The sequence below is a fragment of the Saccopteryx bilineata genome, chromosome 3, assembly GCF_036850765.1.
Source record: "Saccopteryx bilineata isolate mSacBil1 chromosome 3, mSacBil1_pri_phased_curated, whole genome shotgun sequence".
NCBI classification, from domain to species: domain Eukaryota; kingdom Metazoa; phylum Chordata; class Mammalia; order Chiroptera; family Emballonuridae; genus Saccopteryx; species Saccopteryx bilineata.
This window is the reverse complement of record NC_089492.1, coordinates 189731191-189749795: the sequence shown is the minus strand read 5'-3', so window position 1 is coordinate 189749795 and position 18605 is coordinate 189731191. Positions and strand designations below refer to the sequence as shown.

Genomic DNA, 18605 nt, shown 5'->3' with positions numbered 1-18605 from the left:
AGAGGAAAGAGAAAGGAAGAGCAGAGGCAAGTAGAGAGGAGAGGGAAAGGGGGAAGGAAGGAAGAGAAAAAAATAACATTACATTGAGGAGACCTTAGGGAGAAGAGTCAAATAAATTGAATAAAAAAGGAGTTGGAGAGGGAACTAAATGCAGTAAAAGTACAAAAAAAAGCACAATGGGTCAGAGGTCCAAAATTGCCTAGGAAACATCCCCAAATTCTAGGAAAATGTTAGAAATCTTTGTCAATCTCTTTGAGCCCAAGATGGGCCCACTGTTGACAGAACATCTGAAGGTCACTGCAATGAATGTGCCAGGCACAGGGAAGACAACATGAAAGCCAAAAGGTTAGGAGGACATGACCCTTTCATTCTTAGCTCATGGGAAGGAGGAGGGAGGAAACCAGAAAACAGTGATGACAATGACAGCAGCTATGAATTACTGTGCTCTATATTATTATACTTTTCTTTTATCATTTAATCCTCAGTGTCATCTTATGAAGTAAATATTACTGTAACCCACATTTTACAGATGAGAAAACTGAGGACCAGGCAGGGTAGTCCCCTGTAGCCTAATGGTCAAAACACAGGCTTTGGGACAAAACTATCTGAGTTCAAGCCTGCTTTCTCAGCATAACTGTGTGACCCTGGACATATCTCTTGATCTCTCTTATCATCCTTTTCTCATCTGTAAAAGACAGATAATGGCAATACTTATGTATAGGGTTGTAGCAAGTGTATAATGAATACCTAATACCCAATTTACAGTAAATGCCAAGTATATGTTGGTTGTTGTTATTGACATTATTACTCTTCATAAGCAACTTGCCCGTGATCACATGCCCAATAAGGGGAAGATGATTCCCAGTAAGGGAAGGGTCAAGTCTTTCTGACTTAAAATTCTTGGAAGATAGCCATTAGGCTACATTGCTCTCACACTGGAACTTACAAAGTGGAAGTTGGTAACTGCCTTCACAAAGAATCTGTGTTTTTCAAGGGAGAGAGATCACATCAGTTTGGTTGTAGTGGGGTATCAAAATTAAGGCTGTAGTGTAATAGATGATCCTCATAGAGTGGACAGCATTTCAAGCAGTAGAGATGAATGGAGGGACCACTCCAGATCCTGTGGAGAAACATAACCAAGGACATGGAGAAAGGTAGATGGCAGGAGTGGGGAGCCACTAGATGCCTTCTCTGGTTGGAGACAAGGCTAGGAGCAGGGGTCTAATGGTGACCAACCTAGAGAGGCAGCTTAAGCCATTATAAGGTAAGCCTAGAAGTTTTCGATGAGAGCTAAATAAGTCTATGAACAGAGGCTTCAGTGAGAATTCTAGGGCATAAATGTAAAATTATTGTCAACTCTTCCCTCCCTAGAGTCATAACCTCTTTTTTCTCTTCTCCTCAAAGCCTTTGCTCAAGTCATTATCTTATTGTGGGAGTCCCCAGGTCATCTTTGGGACTGGAGTTTCCTGCTAGCAAGTTTACAGCTGTTTTTAATGAGAAAATAGAGGCCAACCTGGAACAATATTGAACCCACCTGTCTGAATCCACAGGTGGGATTCAGACACTTGTCAACCAAGCAGTTGGCCAGTGGACATGTACTTACCTCTTTACAGACCCAGTCATGGGTTGCATTCTTCCCCATGATGACAAGTTAACTATTCCCGCCACCCACCATGCATGAGTCACAGAGTTTGATCCTCATATGGAAATGGCAGGGAGAGACAGTCATTAAACTTTAATGAGCATACGTCTCTTTTTCCATGCTATCAAAATATTTTCATGAGAAAAGTATATTTTATTAAAATCAGACATAGAATTTTTCTCTGCTTTCTCATGTGTTGATGGTTTTAAGATGTTTTAAGTCAGAAAAAGACTCTTTGGAATTTTGATTTTCAACTAAAGCTGTTTTTTCAAAGAGGATAGAGGCAGTGGGGGGAATCTGCTGGTCTCCAGGCTATAGCTGGTTTGTGTGGTATCTGTGGTGTGTAGCGTGGTGACAGCTTTCCAATGAGCTTTTCCTGCTGTCAGTCGGCAGTGAAGGTTTCACATTTTTATGTCCTCATCCAGGGCAACTGGAACCAGAACACCAGGCTGGACACCTGCAGCCCTCAGAGACTCAGAATAGCGTAGTGACTTAGAGACGGCTGCAATCAGACCAATGGCTTCATAACCCTACTGGGGCTGCTCTGGGCTACTCAACCACCTCAGGAGTGAAATGGGTCTAGTAATAGTGCCAACTTCACTGGGTTTCTGGGAGGGATACTGAAATAATTCACATAAAAAGCTTAGCATGGTACCTTGATCATAGTAAGTCTCAATGAAGACCAATGTCTATTAGCTTCCACCACACATGCCTAGCCTCCATTTTATTTTTTCTTTTCTTCCTCCTCCTCCTTCTTCTTTTCCTCCTCTTTCTTCTTCTTCTTCTTCTTCTTCTTCTTCTTCTTCTTCTTCTTCTTCTTCTTCTTCTTCTTCTTCTTCTTCCTCCTCCTCCTCTTTCTTCTTCCTCTGTCTCTCTGTCTCTTTCCCTGTCTCTCTCTTCCTCTATTCTCTCTCTCTCTCTCTCTCTCTCTCTCTCTCTCTCTCTCACACACACACACACACACGCAAACACACACAGCCTCTCTCTCTCTGAACTTCAGTGCCCCTTTTGCAAAACAATTAACCCACTGATAATTATTCATTACAATCACAGGTTGACATCTGTAATGTTTGTGAGAATACTTACCCCATGCCAGGACCTGGTCGTTGCTGATATGTTTTCTCCCTCCCTGCCTAGTCCCATCTATGCCTGGAAACCCCACAGAAACACCCTGAGAACTGCTTAGAGCAGCATGTGGCCCTCTGACCTAAGTGAAGATAACATTCACTGGGTGGCATTACTCTAACCACTGGGTGTTGAGTGTGTGCATTGTTCCCTGTGGACCCTCATGAGAGAGAAGTCAGTCTTGAAGAGCCTGGAGTAGGGCTGGGAGGAGAGAACAGAGGTTTTCACACGTTCCCCAGGTGACCTCCCTTTAGTATCCAGGCAACAAACTCTTCCAGGTTATTCTAAAACAGCTCAGGTGCCCAGACCTTGGCAGTAGTATCAGAAACATATCCTGCAGCCTCTGCAGAATGTTACAAAACACAAGTAGAACTCATTTCCCCACATGAGCTAGGAGCAGTTTTGCTAAGAGAAAATATAACCACTTCCTATGTGTATAATTTTAGAAATTACAAGCATGAACACACAGATGCCCCCAAATTTTAAAAAATTCTTTTAAACAGTTAAAATAAGAACAATTGACTGTTGCCATGATTTTTGAACACAGGATTTAACGTGCCTCACTGTCTCCCCACCCTAGGAGGATATAGGCCCTCAAGGGTGGATTTGGGCCTAGAGCGGCGTTAACAAGATTCTAACACACATTTTCTCCTTCTTTATTTTTTCTGTTATCTAAAAGAAATTTAGCCTTTATTCATATCTTTCTTTAATCTGTCACTCATTTAATTCACTCAACAAATAGTTATTTGGTGGCCCCTCTGTAGAGAAGTTATAGAAAATGCTTTTTAAAACATATCAGAGAAAAACTCAAAAAATGAAAAACATTTTTGTAGACATTTTCTTTGAAAGATTGATGATTTCTATCCAGCAGTGCCCACCCTCAGTTCAGTCCAGGAGCATGCTGCAGTTTGCTCATGGGTTGGCCACCACCGCCACACAGTCTGGGGGACTCCTCTGACATGGACTGTGTCCACAGAGCCAATGTAGTGAGTCATTCACAGATGCCTACAAGCAGGATGTCTGCACCCTGGCTTTGACTGCCTGGCCTCAGTACTCTGAACTGGCAGCAGTGAGGGTAATGCAGGTCACCTGGGTGACATCCCTGCTCACCCTTCAGGGGACCTGCGTCTGAGTGGGCTCCATGGCAGGCTAGCACCTACTTGTGCAGACTGTGCCCAGCCTGGGGTGGGGTTCTTATGAGGGCATCAAATTCAGCCCCCTCACCACTTACCACTCACCAAGCCAGTCAGAGAGCTGCACCCACCCCAAGAAAGGGGCACCCTCTCCTAACTGCACAGACACACCAATTTGCATATCTTTATCACAAGAAAGGCCACACTTGTGGAAACCACTTGACATGTAATATGTGCCCCCAAAATATTTGACAGCCAGTGGGCAAACTGTGAGACCTAACTACAATTTTGTGTTGTTCTAGGAGAAGCTAAATATCTGAAACTTTCTACCGAGACAGAAAATGAAAATGTGACTGTGTTCTGATGAACCCCTGATCATTGAACCGTTTTCCCCTCCTAGGTCTCCAACCAAGCGCTTGTCTCCCTTCCCACCTCCCTATGTCTTCTCTGACTCTGCCACATGCCCTGGTTCTACCAGGACATACCTACACCCTGCCCATACTTGTGGCCCTTCAGTGCGAGGCTAGTACAGGGCAAAGGGAGCTGGACTTCTCCACTTCTCTTTAGAAAGTGTTGGTGGAGGCTCCCAGTTTCTTTCCTTTGAGGTTATCTTCCCCAATACCTAAGACACTGAGTCCACCTCATTCTCCATAGAGGACCTTTGGGATGAGGAGGTTCTCCTGGTCACCTTGGCAACATTTCTTCCTTTAAAGTGCTGGTATGTTTCAGATGCTCTGCCAGATCCTTTCTCACTGAATTCTCCCCACAACCACAAAGGAAACTGGGGCCCAGAGAGTTCAAGCCACTTGGGGCAAGGACACACCACAGCAGCCCCTGGTCTGCAGACCTTGGGTCTAGCAGGCTTTCCCCTCAGCTTGCCCCAAGTATGGTCACTGTCAGTGTCTCAGCCATGGCAGTTGTGTCACTTGGTATTGTCCTATACCAACTCTGGAGAAAAGCACACACATCTGTCTGAGGTGCAATAATGAGGGGCTCTGAGCAGTTGAAGCCTATGTGTCCCAGGAGGGTCCCAGGCAGGGCACCATCAGCCCTGCCTTCCCATGCTCCTCTTGCTGACTCTCCACCCACTCACAGCTGTTGGTCACAGTGGACACATAAGTGAGTGACCCCTGCCACCGGAGTGGGTACAAGCCCATCTCTCTGGGCAGACAGCTACAAAACAGCCTTTACTTAAGAAGGAAAATGAGAAATCTCTGGTAACTGGGGTACCTAAAACATAATTTTCTTTACACATGTCCTGTTTGCTACCTTTTAATCTTAAAATAAAAAAAGACACACATAAAGTAAAACATCAAGCACAATGAGTCCCATCTACTTTGCCATATAATCCCACAATGTGTGGGCTACTAGTTATTTTTCAAAATGAGATCTCCATCTTTACCCTAAATAAAAAACCCTATTATCATCAAGACATATAATATATCAAAGCCCCAAGGCAATCTGCCACACTATGTCATAGGAATCAGATTCTCTCCCCATAAAGTTAAAGAGAAAGACTTGGATTGTATATGTTTTCAATTTTAGCTTAGGGTCAAGTTAAAATCATTGTGCTCAAATGCTAGTTTAGTGACAATATAAGGTAACACAGCAAATGATTTCTCAGTGGATTTCAGAAAATAATGAGGCTATTTCTAGCAAAAAAAAAGTTACTATTTTTGCCTCTCTACTGAGAGAGATTACAGTGTACGTGGTGTTTAAAGATGAATGCTTCAGAGTCAGAAAGACCTAGATTTCTATCTGGGCTTTACCTACTTACCAGCTCTGTAACATGGGCATTTTGTTCATCTTTTAAGTTTCAGTTTCATATTAGTAGAATGTTATGTGATATGTAATGATCATGTCCACTCCGAAGCCCATAGGGCCACATGGAGGATTAAATAAGATAATGCAAATAAAATAATGAGAAGGATGCCTGCATTATTACTAAGTGAACGCTAAAAAATATAAGTCATCATTAATATTATTATTACTAATCAGAGTCCATCCAGGGGTATGGTTAAGCAATGACTCTGGCATCAGACTGTCTGCATTTAGCTCTCACTTCCCCTACTTACTGTCTGTGTGAACTTGAACAAGTGACTTGCCTTCTCTGTGCCCCAGTTTCCTCATCTGTTAGTGAAGACTCATAGTGTCTACCTCATACAGTGGTGAGGATTATATGAGTTAAAATACATAAATCACTCAACAACATTGTTCAAAAGACCTTTCTATGATTATGGAAATATTCCAAATCTGTGCTATCCAATAAAATAGCCACTAGCCACAGGTAGTTACTCATCACTGGAAATTTGGCCATGTAACAAGGGAACTGAATTTTTAATTTAATTTAATTTTATTCACTTAATTTTAATTTAAGTAGCCACATGTGGCCAGTGGCTACCATATTGGACAGCACAGATGTAGAACATTACCTGCCTCAAGCCATTAGCACTGTTTAGTAAATGTCAACCTAAGTGTGTTAGCTAATAGGGGTGCTACCAGCACCGGTGAGCATAGTTTCCAAGCAACTGCTTATTACCAGTAGCCATCACAGGCTGAGGAGGAGAAAAAAGTTGACCATCCAGTAACACGTACTCTACATGAGTGATAGCATGAGAGAGAAGGGCTATGAGGTGAGCTCACAGATTGCATGAATCACATTGCCAACTAAATTCATTCCTTCTCAAATGGTTCTTTTCATTTCAGTTTCAATGTTTAATGTAGTTATGTATATGTTTAATGTAGTAAAGCATATACTCCATGGAAGACATCTTATGATTTCCAAAGGAGTAATTTCTTCCCAAAAGTTTGTGTATGTGTATGTGTGTGTGTGTGTGTCAGAACTGTCTTAGTTATTAAAGAATCAGACTTGTTGCTCATTAGTATGCAATATCATAAGAGAGAACTCAGCATGTTAATTTTGGTAAATGATGTTTAACTTGGAAAAGCATTTTTTTGTCAATTTTTTAAAACAGAGGTATTTTACATAGAAATTTTAAAGACTTGGGGCCATCAAACACGTGGAAAAGAATTTAATGATACTGAGTATGATACATGCTTTATCCTTTCCTCTGGTTCGAGTAATAGCTGCTCTTCTCCAAGGTGAATATATCTAAGTGTCTTCTTGATCTAACCATGTCTGGATTGCTAAAAGCTCCTTGTACTTAAGATTTAATAAAAGCAAAAAAAAGGAAGAAATATAATTATGTTGCTATGGAATTATTTTTATGGCATTGGAGAAAAGCAGTGCAGATTCCCTAAAAAATTGGATTTGAACAGACATTTTTACCCACAGTAGCCATCATTCGCTACATTTCACAGGTATCATAGCAGGCGCATCACTTAAGTCAACACACAGAATGAAAATATTATGTGTACACTCCATTTTCCTCAAAAGAATGGGAAGAAATATCTCTACTTAAACTCTTAAGTAGAAAACCATGATGTTAAATGTTGGACAGGTTATTATATTTGGTTTGGTTTAAGTTTTTTGTTTTTTGTTTTTTGGTTTTTTTTTTTTCATTTTTTCATTTTTCTGAAGCTGGAAACGGGGAGAGACAGTCAGACAGACTCCCGCATGCGCCCGACCGGGATCCACCCGGCACGCCCACCAGGGGCGATGCTCTGCCCACCAGGGGGCGATGCTCTGCCCATCCTGAGCGTCGCCATATTGCGACCAGAGCCACTCTAGCGCCTGAGGCAGAGGCCACAGAGCCATCCCCAGCGCCCGGGCCATCTCTGCTCCAATGGAGCCTTGGCTGCGGAAGGGGAAGAGAGAGACAGAGAGGAAAGCGCGGCGGAGGGGTGGAGAAGCAAATGGGCGCTTCTCCTGTGTGCCCTGGCCGGGAATCGAACCCAGGTGGTTTAAGTTTTAAGGCTCATTAACATCTCAGTAGTTAGGCAAAGTTTAAATTTGAGTACAGGAGACAAAAGTCAGAAGCGTGACACTGAGTCTTTGTTAATTGCAAAAGAAACATTCTACAACCTATAAGGGCCCTTTTCTGCCCTCTCCCAGCCTTCCACAGCCTCCACCCTGCTCCAGCACCCTGGAAGCCTGGGCAGTATTTCTAACACCTGTGCCAGCAGCTAATTATAGAGGTAATCTCTGGAAGCAGACTGACTAGGCATGGCCTATGGAATTATCTGAGAGAACTTAATCTTCTAAGCATATTCAGATCTAAGCCTACCTGTGAAGGCCCAAACACATGGGGCCACCTTTCAAATACATAATTTCCCTATCACAGTCATCAGCGACCTGGAAAAGTGCACTTGGCTTTTAACAGCACCAGGCTCTTCCTATAGAAGAAGCCTACAAGAAGAGGAATGATTCTCAACCTGGAGCCCATTAGCTCCAGAGGTCCATGGGTAGATGACATGGGTCTATCTAAATGAAACCCCTAAAACCACATGTGAGTTGGGTGTGCCTCTTACATTTGTCACCGTATATGTCTGTGTGGAGGATGGGTCAGTAGCTATTATCAGATATTTTTACAGGGCTTGTTCTCAGATTTGTAAAAGTATGCAGAAGAAAGCAGACGGCTCCAAAATATTTCCCCCCAAAATAAAGTTAGGGAAAAGACTTTTATCAGCAGTGTCTTTGAAGCAGCCTCACTTTCTCAAATTTAGACAGTTTTTGTAAATATTACATTTAGTTTGAACTCTTTTAAATGCAAAAATGTCCTGAAAATTTGTTTTCACCTTAGGAAAGATAGTTTGAACACATGTGAGAATTTAACCTAGGAGTATCATGTAAAGTATTTTCATAATGCACTTCTATACCGCCAACATCTATGACAGAGTCAGGACATCTGGGAAGAAAGGGAGAAATCACGTCTGTCTTCCAAATGTTTTGTCTGCATCAGTGGTTTTCAACTGGGGGGGTGGCAGTTTTCTAAGTTGGTTTTAGAAACCAAAAGGGGTGCTTAAAGTAGACAGGCTTTACCATCTGAGATTCCAATCTAATTGTCAGAGGTGGGCCTACACTTCTGTAATTTTCCCCAAATAACTCTATTGTGCATGCCAGGTGGAGGGCCACTGGCTAGAGTGCTAAACTCACCCTCCAGCACACAATCCATGCTCTGTAGGTGACAACTGCCACAGTCATCATCATGATCACCTTCTGTTCTACCCTGATTCTGTGAACCTACTCTCCCCCCATCCCACCCTAGGAGATGGGCATTTGAACATGCAAACTTGGCTGCAATTTTTATTTTTTTTTACAGATTTTTAAATTCCCATAGACATAGATTTAGTCACAAACTATATCTTAAAGAATAAGCCATAAAGCTCTATTCTTGACTACGTACTCCTCTCCTCTGGGCAATGTCTTTTTCCTTTCATGAGCAATCTATAGGATAGTTTCTATATTACACACACTGCTTAAATAAGATAGAATAATAACTGAGCTGTTATATAGAAAAATTAAACAACCATGAAATTTTCTTTTTTAAGCAGTCAGCCTAATTTAACAAATCTTTACTGGACATTGGCTAGATATCGAAGTAGAAAGTGGGCTAGAATATATGGTAAATAAAACAAACTACTCCAAGCACTGCCACCTCAAAAAAGTAGGAGCTATAATGTATTCAGCCTTTGCCAAGTTCGATGCAGGGTGCTAGCTGCTTTATGTGTGTTATCATCCTACCCCTTTCTTATGAGGAAGAGCTTTAGTATTGTCTTGTTCCCAAGTTACTTAGTGCTTCCACCGATCCATCCATTTTGGACACACTGGCTCCCAAGCAAACAAGAGGATGCTAGGACCACCTGGCCATTTCCCAGGACAGAGTGTTGGTGTTGGGAAAACATATATATATTATAGTTCCAAATGTGAGGCATACTGCCAGCACACTGCAAACACAGCGCAAATATAATTGCTATCAACAGCATCCTTAGATCACCCCGTAGAACTGTCAGGCAGCTTCAGAGATAAGGCAACTGAGTCTCAGAAATGTTGAGGAAGTCACAAGGCCCTGCTGCTAGTAAGTGTCGAAGCTGACATCGAACTCTGGCATCTCCTGCCAAATACCTGATACTTCCAAGATGTGTTATGGATAAACTCACCCACAAACAGCCTCACACCCTCCTGGACTCAGATGTTGTAGAGGTAAATGCAGTCTCTTCTGACTATTTTAGTGTCCAGCTTCCTCTTCAAGTCCAATGGTGAGGACTCCCTCTTTGGACATATTTCTTTACAGTGTTTATAACAGTGAGAAGGCACAAGCCCCCCTGGAGCACTTTTTCCTCCTGAACTCAGGAATCCCCCAAGTCCTGACAGGTAACTTGAGCCTTATCCAGAAGCTGAGTTCACCCTGACGCCCACGCCATCACGGTAGAAATCTGTTGTTACACCAAATTTATTTCCACCTCCTGCTGACAAAGGGCAGCTGGTAGCCAAACTATTAACCTGAGCTCTAATTAGGGTGGTTTTTATAATGAAGAAAAGAGTGTGATTCTAATTAGTAATTTTTCATCTTTTTCACCTCAATAGGTATCTCCTAGTCAGAGCAATAAGCTATCCTCATTGCACTGGTTCCATTGGAAAAAAAATTATGCTATAAAGCATGCAAAAGTGAAGGTTGTCAAGAACACAGGAGGGCAGAAAGCCATATTATGTGCAACTAATGAACTGCATTCCCCACCCCCAATTCGTGTCTTAGGTACGTGGTGCTAAGATGGTTGGTTCTGACATGGTTGTGACCGTTGAGTTCACCAATCCTTTAAAAGAAACTCTGCAAAATGTTTGGATGCGTCTGGATGGTCCTGGAGTGATCAAACCACGGAGGAAGGTGTTCCGGTATGTGCTGGGGTTGTGGGAAGGTGAGGTGGGGCTATGGGGAGTTTTATCTCTCTGTGTCTCTTACAAACTTACAGCTAATTGCCAATGAAAATGTCTAAAAAGCTGCTACTTCTTTATTGGCATTTCTGTGGGAAATGGAGTAAAAATAGAGTTGGTTTGATTGGCACTTCCCTTATTTAATCCTTAAAACTACCCAAATGAGATTGGTACTGTTATAATCTCCTTTTGGTAGAAGAGAAATTTGAGGCTCAGAGAAGTCAACTGGTTTTCCAAACACCACCGTTTATAAGAGTAATACCAAGATTAAGCTCAGAGTGGCTGATCCCAAAAACCAAGTTTCAAGCATTCTGCCATATTACTTTCTTATGTATCAATTCTACTAATTTTTCTGAATGCCTGCTATATGTCAAATATTATGCTATTAGGTGTTCTTTTTCTTGAATCCTTTCTTTCTAACTCAACCTCTCAAATTTTTGAATCCAAGCACTCTCTAGTGCTTTCAGTAGAATAAAGGTGAGCCTGAAGAGTCCCAGACTTAGTTCAGGGAACCAGTAACTACCCTAGGCTCTGAAACAACATAAATGACACTCTGCTTCATTCACATCCAGCACCATCAGATTGTGCCATACTGTTCTCAGCTTTGGTGACTTCTACTGACAAAGGCTGTCACCCAACCAAACAGGCCATTCTGTGCTCAGGTAGCTCCAACTGTTAGAACACAATCATGTCTTTCGATCCTACCAAAAATTCCAATTCTGTCATCTGGACCTATATATAGAATAAGGCCTATCTCTTTCCCATCTGATGGCTTGCAAATGTTTACAAACAACTGTCACATCTTCCTTGACTCTTCTCTCTACCCACCTGGACTTCATTTCTCTCACCTCTAACATGGTTTTAGCTCCCTCCCTCTTCCACATGCTCCAATTTGTCAGTGGTCTCTTAGATTTTGACACCCAGAATGGATCCCAATCTTTAAGGTTTATTACCTTCATTTCTACTATAAATAAGTCCCTGTCAGCATCAATCAATCTAGCAAATTTCCTGTGGGGTGACCTTCTAAGGTATAGACAGGGAGGTGGAGGGCTTTAGAAACTGCCTGATGACCAGGTGTATCAGGAATTTCTCCGATGTCCTTTGTAGAAGCAAGCCTGCTGTAGAAGTTATCTGTGGGATAACTGCAAGGCCTCCTTCACCCCTGCTGGGACATCTCTAAAAACCAATTTGCCCACGAAGAGCCCTCTGCATTTCTTTCAAATTACAGTTCTCACAGCTTCGCATCCCATAGTTTAAGAGATGCCTGATGCTGGTGAATGCAATGAACATCAGAGAAAATAATTTTAGTGCTTTAAAAAAATGCAAGTATAAAACATAACAACCTTTCTGTGCTAATAGAAAAGTTTCAAAAGAAAATAATTAAATTAGAAATCAACCCCAGCTAGAGTGAGAGGTCAGCAGAAATCCTGCTTTCATCAGAAATGATAGTCTCACTCATCAGGACTCACACCTTCCCACTTGAATCAGATTCCTAGTTTTAAAACATGTTTCTTCTTCAAAGCAGTCCCCTGCTGTATCCTATTTTTCCTTTACAAGTGGTAAGCCCACAAGCTCATTTGAGGGCACCAGAACCTCCTGCCACCCTTACACCTTGGCTATGCCAAGAATCCCACTTTGATTGAAAGTCAATGCATGATAAGAAACAATATATGTGTCAGAAGACAGGTCAATACTCACACAGTACAATGAGCCACTATTTGGGTGGTATAAGGCTCAAAGTAGATTGAGGGTCCAGGTGCATTGTTTATTGTTAATATCTGACAGTAGGGCAGGCAAAGTGGAGTGAATCAGTGAGAGAATGGAAGAGATCAGTCCATTCGTGCACACTAGGCAAATAGCCCATCCATACTCTTCTTTAAGATACTGTTACTAGTTACTGCGATATATTGGTCTACAGCAAATAGGTAGCACACAGAATGCCAGGGTCTTCGTCTCTTATGGGAATTCAAATCCAGAGGTAAGTCTCTCCAAAGCCAGGGAAGATTTCTTTCTCAGAGACTCAAAAATTTTGAAATATTTATTACCTTAGCTGGGCTTGGGACTTTGGCAGGAGCACTACTTAATCCGTTTACTCTAGCACACATTTTCACAAGCAAAACTTAAGCCAGCCACTGCTCACATCCATATTGCCAGATAGTTAGAAACACTCCAATGTGTCCCCTGCTGCAAGAGCTGACCTAAGAGTGGCAGGTCTGTGTAACAACTTGGACTCTTAAAAGGTCAATTCTGTAGAACCAGAATCTTTCACAAGTCTGTTCCTATCTCTCGAATAGTCAAGAGTCACCACCCTGCCTGTCCACTCACATCCCTGCAGGCATCCTGGAAGGCAGGGGATCTTCTGCTAAGAGCAGTAGGCCTAGAAGGTGGGAGCTAGTGAGCAGGTAATTGAACTAGGAACATGGAAGGCAGTGGGTGCCATGTCTCATTCCTTGATCAGGGTCCAAGCCAACTCCACTCCGAGGTTTCCCTTCCTGCTCTTCCCCCACCTCCTCCTACAGACTCTCAGCTTTCAAGTTTCTGCACTTGGATACTCCCAGGACATCAAATAATTCATATTCCAGATTCATTTTTCTCTTTAAAAAAATGATCAAGTTCAAGGAGTTATTTCAAAAGTTCCCTGACTTTGTGATTCTGGTTTAAATGTTGAGTTTTTCAAGTAGGACAGAAGTTGAGAGCTGGATGCACAGAGGACAACCATAAAAATTTGCTGTTTATTGTAATAATAATCACATTTGCCTGCGTGTGTTCAAGATGATAAATGGCCAGGGTATCCTGATGGCTCAGCACATTACTGAGAACCATTCATCACCAAACCTGTCCCCAGGCAAATAAGATTATTCTAGTTTTTCTCCATGTACCAAGATGCGTAAAGGATTTGTTGTTCTCTTTCTGTATCTATATCTTGTAGGTAACTGCATATTTAGATATGCATGAGTGTACATGTAGACACATATGAAATACAGGTGTGACAATCATGTGGGTGAGTTAGGAGTGAGTACAGATCATTATTTAAGTCTCAGAAATTATAGTTTCTGTTTGAAGTAGTTAGCCACATTACATGGCTCCAGGCCAGACCCTTAGGCATTGATGAAGAATGGAAGAGACCAGTCCATTCATGCACACTAGGCAAATAGCCCATCCATACTCTTCTTTAAGGTACTGTTACTAGTTACTGTGATATATTGGAATGCTTCTGATTGATCACTTGGGGGAAACCAGGGAAGGGAAAATGAATGGATCAGGGTAAAAATAACACAGTTATTGAGAAATAAATATCTCAGAACCTATACTGTTGTTGAATTCATCACTGTAAATTAAGGATGAAGAGCTGTTTTCCTACATACAGGCAGAAGGAACTTAATGTCCTAAATTATTTTGCAGAGGGTCCAGGCAGGGAAAACAGCAAGCACAAAAGCGATGGTGATAATGAAAATATCACCACATACCTGGCACTTGTCATTTGCTATGCCTTGCCATAGTTCTAAGCACTGTTCAAAAACTCTTCAGCTGCTAGTCGATATTTCACAGTGCCCACATCTTATAGGTGGGGAAACCCATGGTAAGGTCAGTGATTTTTAAACCTTTAATCATAAAATCAATTTACTGAGTTTGCAAAACCTATAAATAGGTTATATGTAGGTGTACTCGTCACATAGCTTGACTTTTATATAACTGATTTAAATAATTTATGTTGTCACATTTATTAAGAACAACAATTAGGTAAACCATTAGCAAATAATAAATTAATTGAGACATTTAGACTATCTATGTCAAAGTCAGTGCCTGGAGCAGCCCCAGAGAGAGAGACTCCTCAGGTCGCAGAGGCCTTTCTCAACCCACTGGCTACTTACAAGACAGAAAGGATTTCTTATTTCTGTCTATGGATTTCTAGGATTTGAGACTTTTACCCTTTCATACCAAGAGGATACACCCACAGCCAGCTGAAATACATATCGTTTTAGTGACATTTGAGGAGATCTCTGGGTTCTGTCCCCACATAGACTGGGTCAAGCACAAGTCCATGGCCCCATGCTTCTCCCTTCACCCTGACTCTGTCTGAAGTGACCCAGCATGGCTCCAGCCCCAAGAATACATGGGAACTCACATAGCTGAGGCCCCTGAACCACTCCAGACTTTCCTTCATGGTCCTGCTTCCTTGCAATCCCTCCAACCATCTTCAGTCTGTAGCAAGTGGTATCCCCAGATCCTTTGGTCTCCCAGGTCCCTCCATGGTACTAACGAAGTGCCTTCTGCAGCCCCTGACCCATATAGCTATGGCTCTATCCACAGAATTCCTCTACACATGTTTCTTATTTCTGAACACAAGCACTCTCATTATGCCCCCACCCACCTAGTGTGTATCTCTTTTTCCATCGTCTGGACCATTGGGCTCTGTGACCATGGAAGCTTCCATATGCCCCTTTGGTTCTCAGTTTTATCATTTGTAAAATGAGACCATTGAACTAAATGATTTCTAAGTGCTTTCCAGTTCTCTCCTGCTGTGCCTCAATACTCCATTGAAAGTAATCAGATCCCTTTTCCCTCTTTTCAAGACCCACATAGGGTCTCCATTCATTTCCCTGTTTCTCTCCCAGAAAAGCACTAGTTCAGGGCAACAATAAGTAGCAGAAAGGTACATGGGCAGAAGGCCCAGTTTGGTGGTTGAAGCAGGTTTATGAATTACAGAGCATGCAGATACTCAGAGTCAGCTGACAGCAGATAGGGTTACAATCTTGGGTCTGGGAAAAGATCCATCCCAAGGGGTCTGGTAAGAACTAAGCAGAGTGTCAGTACCTCAGCAATGGTATCTGGGGGATTCAAATAGAAGTTGTATCCCAGGAGGGACTCGAGTGCCAAAACATGAGCTAAGGTGGAGCAGCCACACCGACGAAGCCACTGTGGAGGCTTGGGAACAAGTTAGAGTTCAGTTACTTTGTGGCTGATGGGGCTCAGCCCAGCCCCACCACACACTGCATGAACCACATATACTGAGAAAAGCCGATCCACCCAAGAGAAAAAATCATGACCCAGAGGACTGTGTCTGGCAGGTCTGGCAGAGCCTCATTAATGGCCTCATTGGGTTGTAACCAGCAGTCCTCTAGCCACTGTCAACTGAGAAAAGAGAGCAAGGTTCTCCCTGCTTCCTGACCAAGGTGGGAACCTGGATCTGCCTTTCCAAGAAGTAAAACCTTTCTTTTCTCTTCATCCTTTCAGTGAAATCCAGCCCAACACCACTGTGCAATGGGAAGAAGTAAGTCGGCCTTGGGTCCCCGGCCATCGGAAGCTGATAGCTAGCCTGACCAGCGACTCCCTGAGGCATGTGTATGGCGAGCTGGATTTGCAGATTCAAAGGCGACCTTCTGTGTGAATGCACAGGAGGCTAGGATGGAGCCAGGCACTTGGCTTCTCATAGTCTTGGCTAAAGAAATTCTAATGCAAAAGTAGTCAGCTCTTGCTCTAACAGGTGTGGAATCCCAGACAGGACCAAGTAGGGTGCCAGAGTGGGACACCGTGTGTTTCAGAGACACACTTTCCCAAACCCAGGCTATTCGGAGTAGAAGTTTGTTTTTAATCATGCCACCTTCCAAAGGATTCTGAGAATTAGCTTTAATTAAGCTCTCATAGCACATCAGAGCAAAAGTCATCATTTATCATCACAAAGGGCTGCAGCTCCAAATATCAGAAGATTTCCCTTAGCAAATGGATTTGTTAATACCTGGCCTCATGTGAAACTAGCCTTCTGGTGCCCCACTCTGTCTTTTAAGGGGAACAGATTCCCCCAAATGGAAGCCCTAGAATTCTGCTCCCCTTTCTTAGAAGCAGGTTCTGCCGCATGTCAGAATACTTTCCCATGGATTGAGTACAGCATCATTTGTCTTCTTGGCAAAGCCAGGGAAAGGTCTTTTAGCTTGCACCTGCAGCAAAGCAACTGCCTGCCAAATTTCACAGTTTTACCTTGTGAGAAGATGCAGCCCCATATTAACAAATTACATTTGTGAGAAATTTAATCGCCTAAGAAAGCAGGTGCAATACTCAGATCTATTAAATAATGTAGTTTTATGGTACATTTTATAGGAGGTGTCATACCATGGCCTGATCAGCAGGGACCAATAGCCCGTACTTTAACTCTTTCTGGGCTGCAGGACAGGCATACTTCAGAGGCATTGTGGGTTCAGTTCCAGACCACCACAACAAATATCCCAATAAAGCAAGTTGTAATCTTTTGCTGGTAAAGGATCTTGCCTTCAATTTGTAAAAAAAAAAAAAAAAAAAAAAAAATGCATGTATGCCTGTACTAGAAAGAAATGAGACTGGGTTGGGACAGAAGAAATGAGGAATTAGTCTCTTTGATTGCTGATTATACTTCACCTGTCTCTCTGAGATCATCTTTGCATAATAATGCAGTCCCAGGTACATTTTTAGAGAAAGAATGAAGCCCAACAATTTGGAGGAGCTGCCAGATTTAGTGACCAAACATGTGGAAGCATGGACAGCCAGTAATTTTTTCTTGTCCTCCACATCATCCACGTTGAGATCTCAGCTCATCACTCAGGTGTGAAGAGATAATACAAACTCCACCTTGCAAATAGCTAGTAGAACTGCAGACCCTGTGACAGTGAATGCTGACATTATTTGTATTGTGCTCCAAGGTTCCAACAGTCAGAATGGCCTGGTATTTATTAGCATGGCTGATTTATGGTCAAAATTACCCGCTGACACTGCCTAGGTTGTGAGTTAGATCAATAGAGATTGTAATTCCTAACCAACAAAAAAAGTGGAAAGAAACCTGAGAGAGAAGCCAGAATGGAATTCTCTGGTCTACAAAACCGCATTCCTAAGCCTTTGAGACTGACTGCTCCTGAATCTTCAGTGCAAGGAATCCATGAAGATAGCTGGTCCCCTAAAGGAATACCACACTAATTCTGTTAAGTAATCTCTCAGCTTTTGCCAAGCCTTCCAATACCTAATTTTAAAATTAAATGCATTTGACTAGACTGAATAACTGGCTTAATATAGTATATTCTTACTAATTATGTAATGAAAGCTTAAAATAAAGTTAATCTCATTGTATTTGCATCTGCACAGAAGTGAACGCTTTGAATTTTCAAGCATTTGTTCTTTCAAAAAGATAACTAATAGGTATTGATATCACAGTTAGCTTTCCTCACTGCTCTCTCTCTCCATTTTAACCACATTCACAGGAGTGTGTTTACATATTTAGTTCACAAACCACCTTCTAGAAATTGCAAAATATCTGTAGAAAATTTCTCATGAATGGTTTCATGAATCATTAGAGTGAATCAGTGGACACGCCCACATGAATACCTATCATAATGACCACCTTCTGTGGTCTTTAAACAGAGATAAAATACATATGACAAATATGTACAGGAGAGTCTACAGTCATGACAGACATCACTAAACAATTGCAGCTCAGATATAGCCTCAAAGTCCTTCTCAACACAGTACTTCAGAAAGCTATTATCAACAAATTTGGGGTTGGCACGCAAAACTATACCTATTTTCTTAGAGCCAGCCCAGCTCTTTTTTTTTTTCTATAAATAAATTTGTATTTTAATGGGGTGACATCAAAAAATCAGGGTACATACATTCAAAGAAAACATTTCCAGGTTATCTTGTCATTTAGTTCTGTTGCATACCCATCACCCGAAGAGAGATCGTCCTCCGCCACCCTCCATCCAGTTCTCTCTGTACCCCTCCCCCTCCCCCTCTCCCTCCTTCCCTCCCCCCACCCCCCATAACCACCACACTCCTGTTCATGCCTCTTAGTCTCGCTTTTATGTCCCACCAATGTATGGAATCCTGCAGTTGCTGTTTTTTTCTGATTCGC

The 18605-nt window shown here is 42.2% G+C and overlaps 1 protein-coding gene across 2 annotated transcripts in view; it reads left to right on the top strand.

Annotated features, from left to right (window-relative positions):
* Window positions 1–17830, top strand: part of F13A1 (coagulation factor XIII A chain) — a 172615-nt gene extending 154785 nt beyond the window's left edge. For both annotated transcript variants that reach the window (XM_066268426.1, XM_066268425.1), the window contains 2 exons: window positions 10557–10693; window positions 15968–17830. In XM_066268426.1, the coding sequence (XP_066124523.1) occupies window positions 10557–10693; window positions 15968–16121 (291 nt within the window). In that variant the 3' untranslated portion in view covers window positions 16122–17830. The remainder of the gene's footprint in view (window positions 1–10556; window positions 10694–15967) is intronic.
* Window positions 17831–18605: the final 775 nt, after the last annotated feature.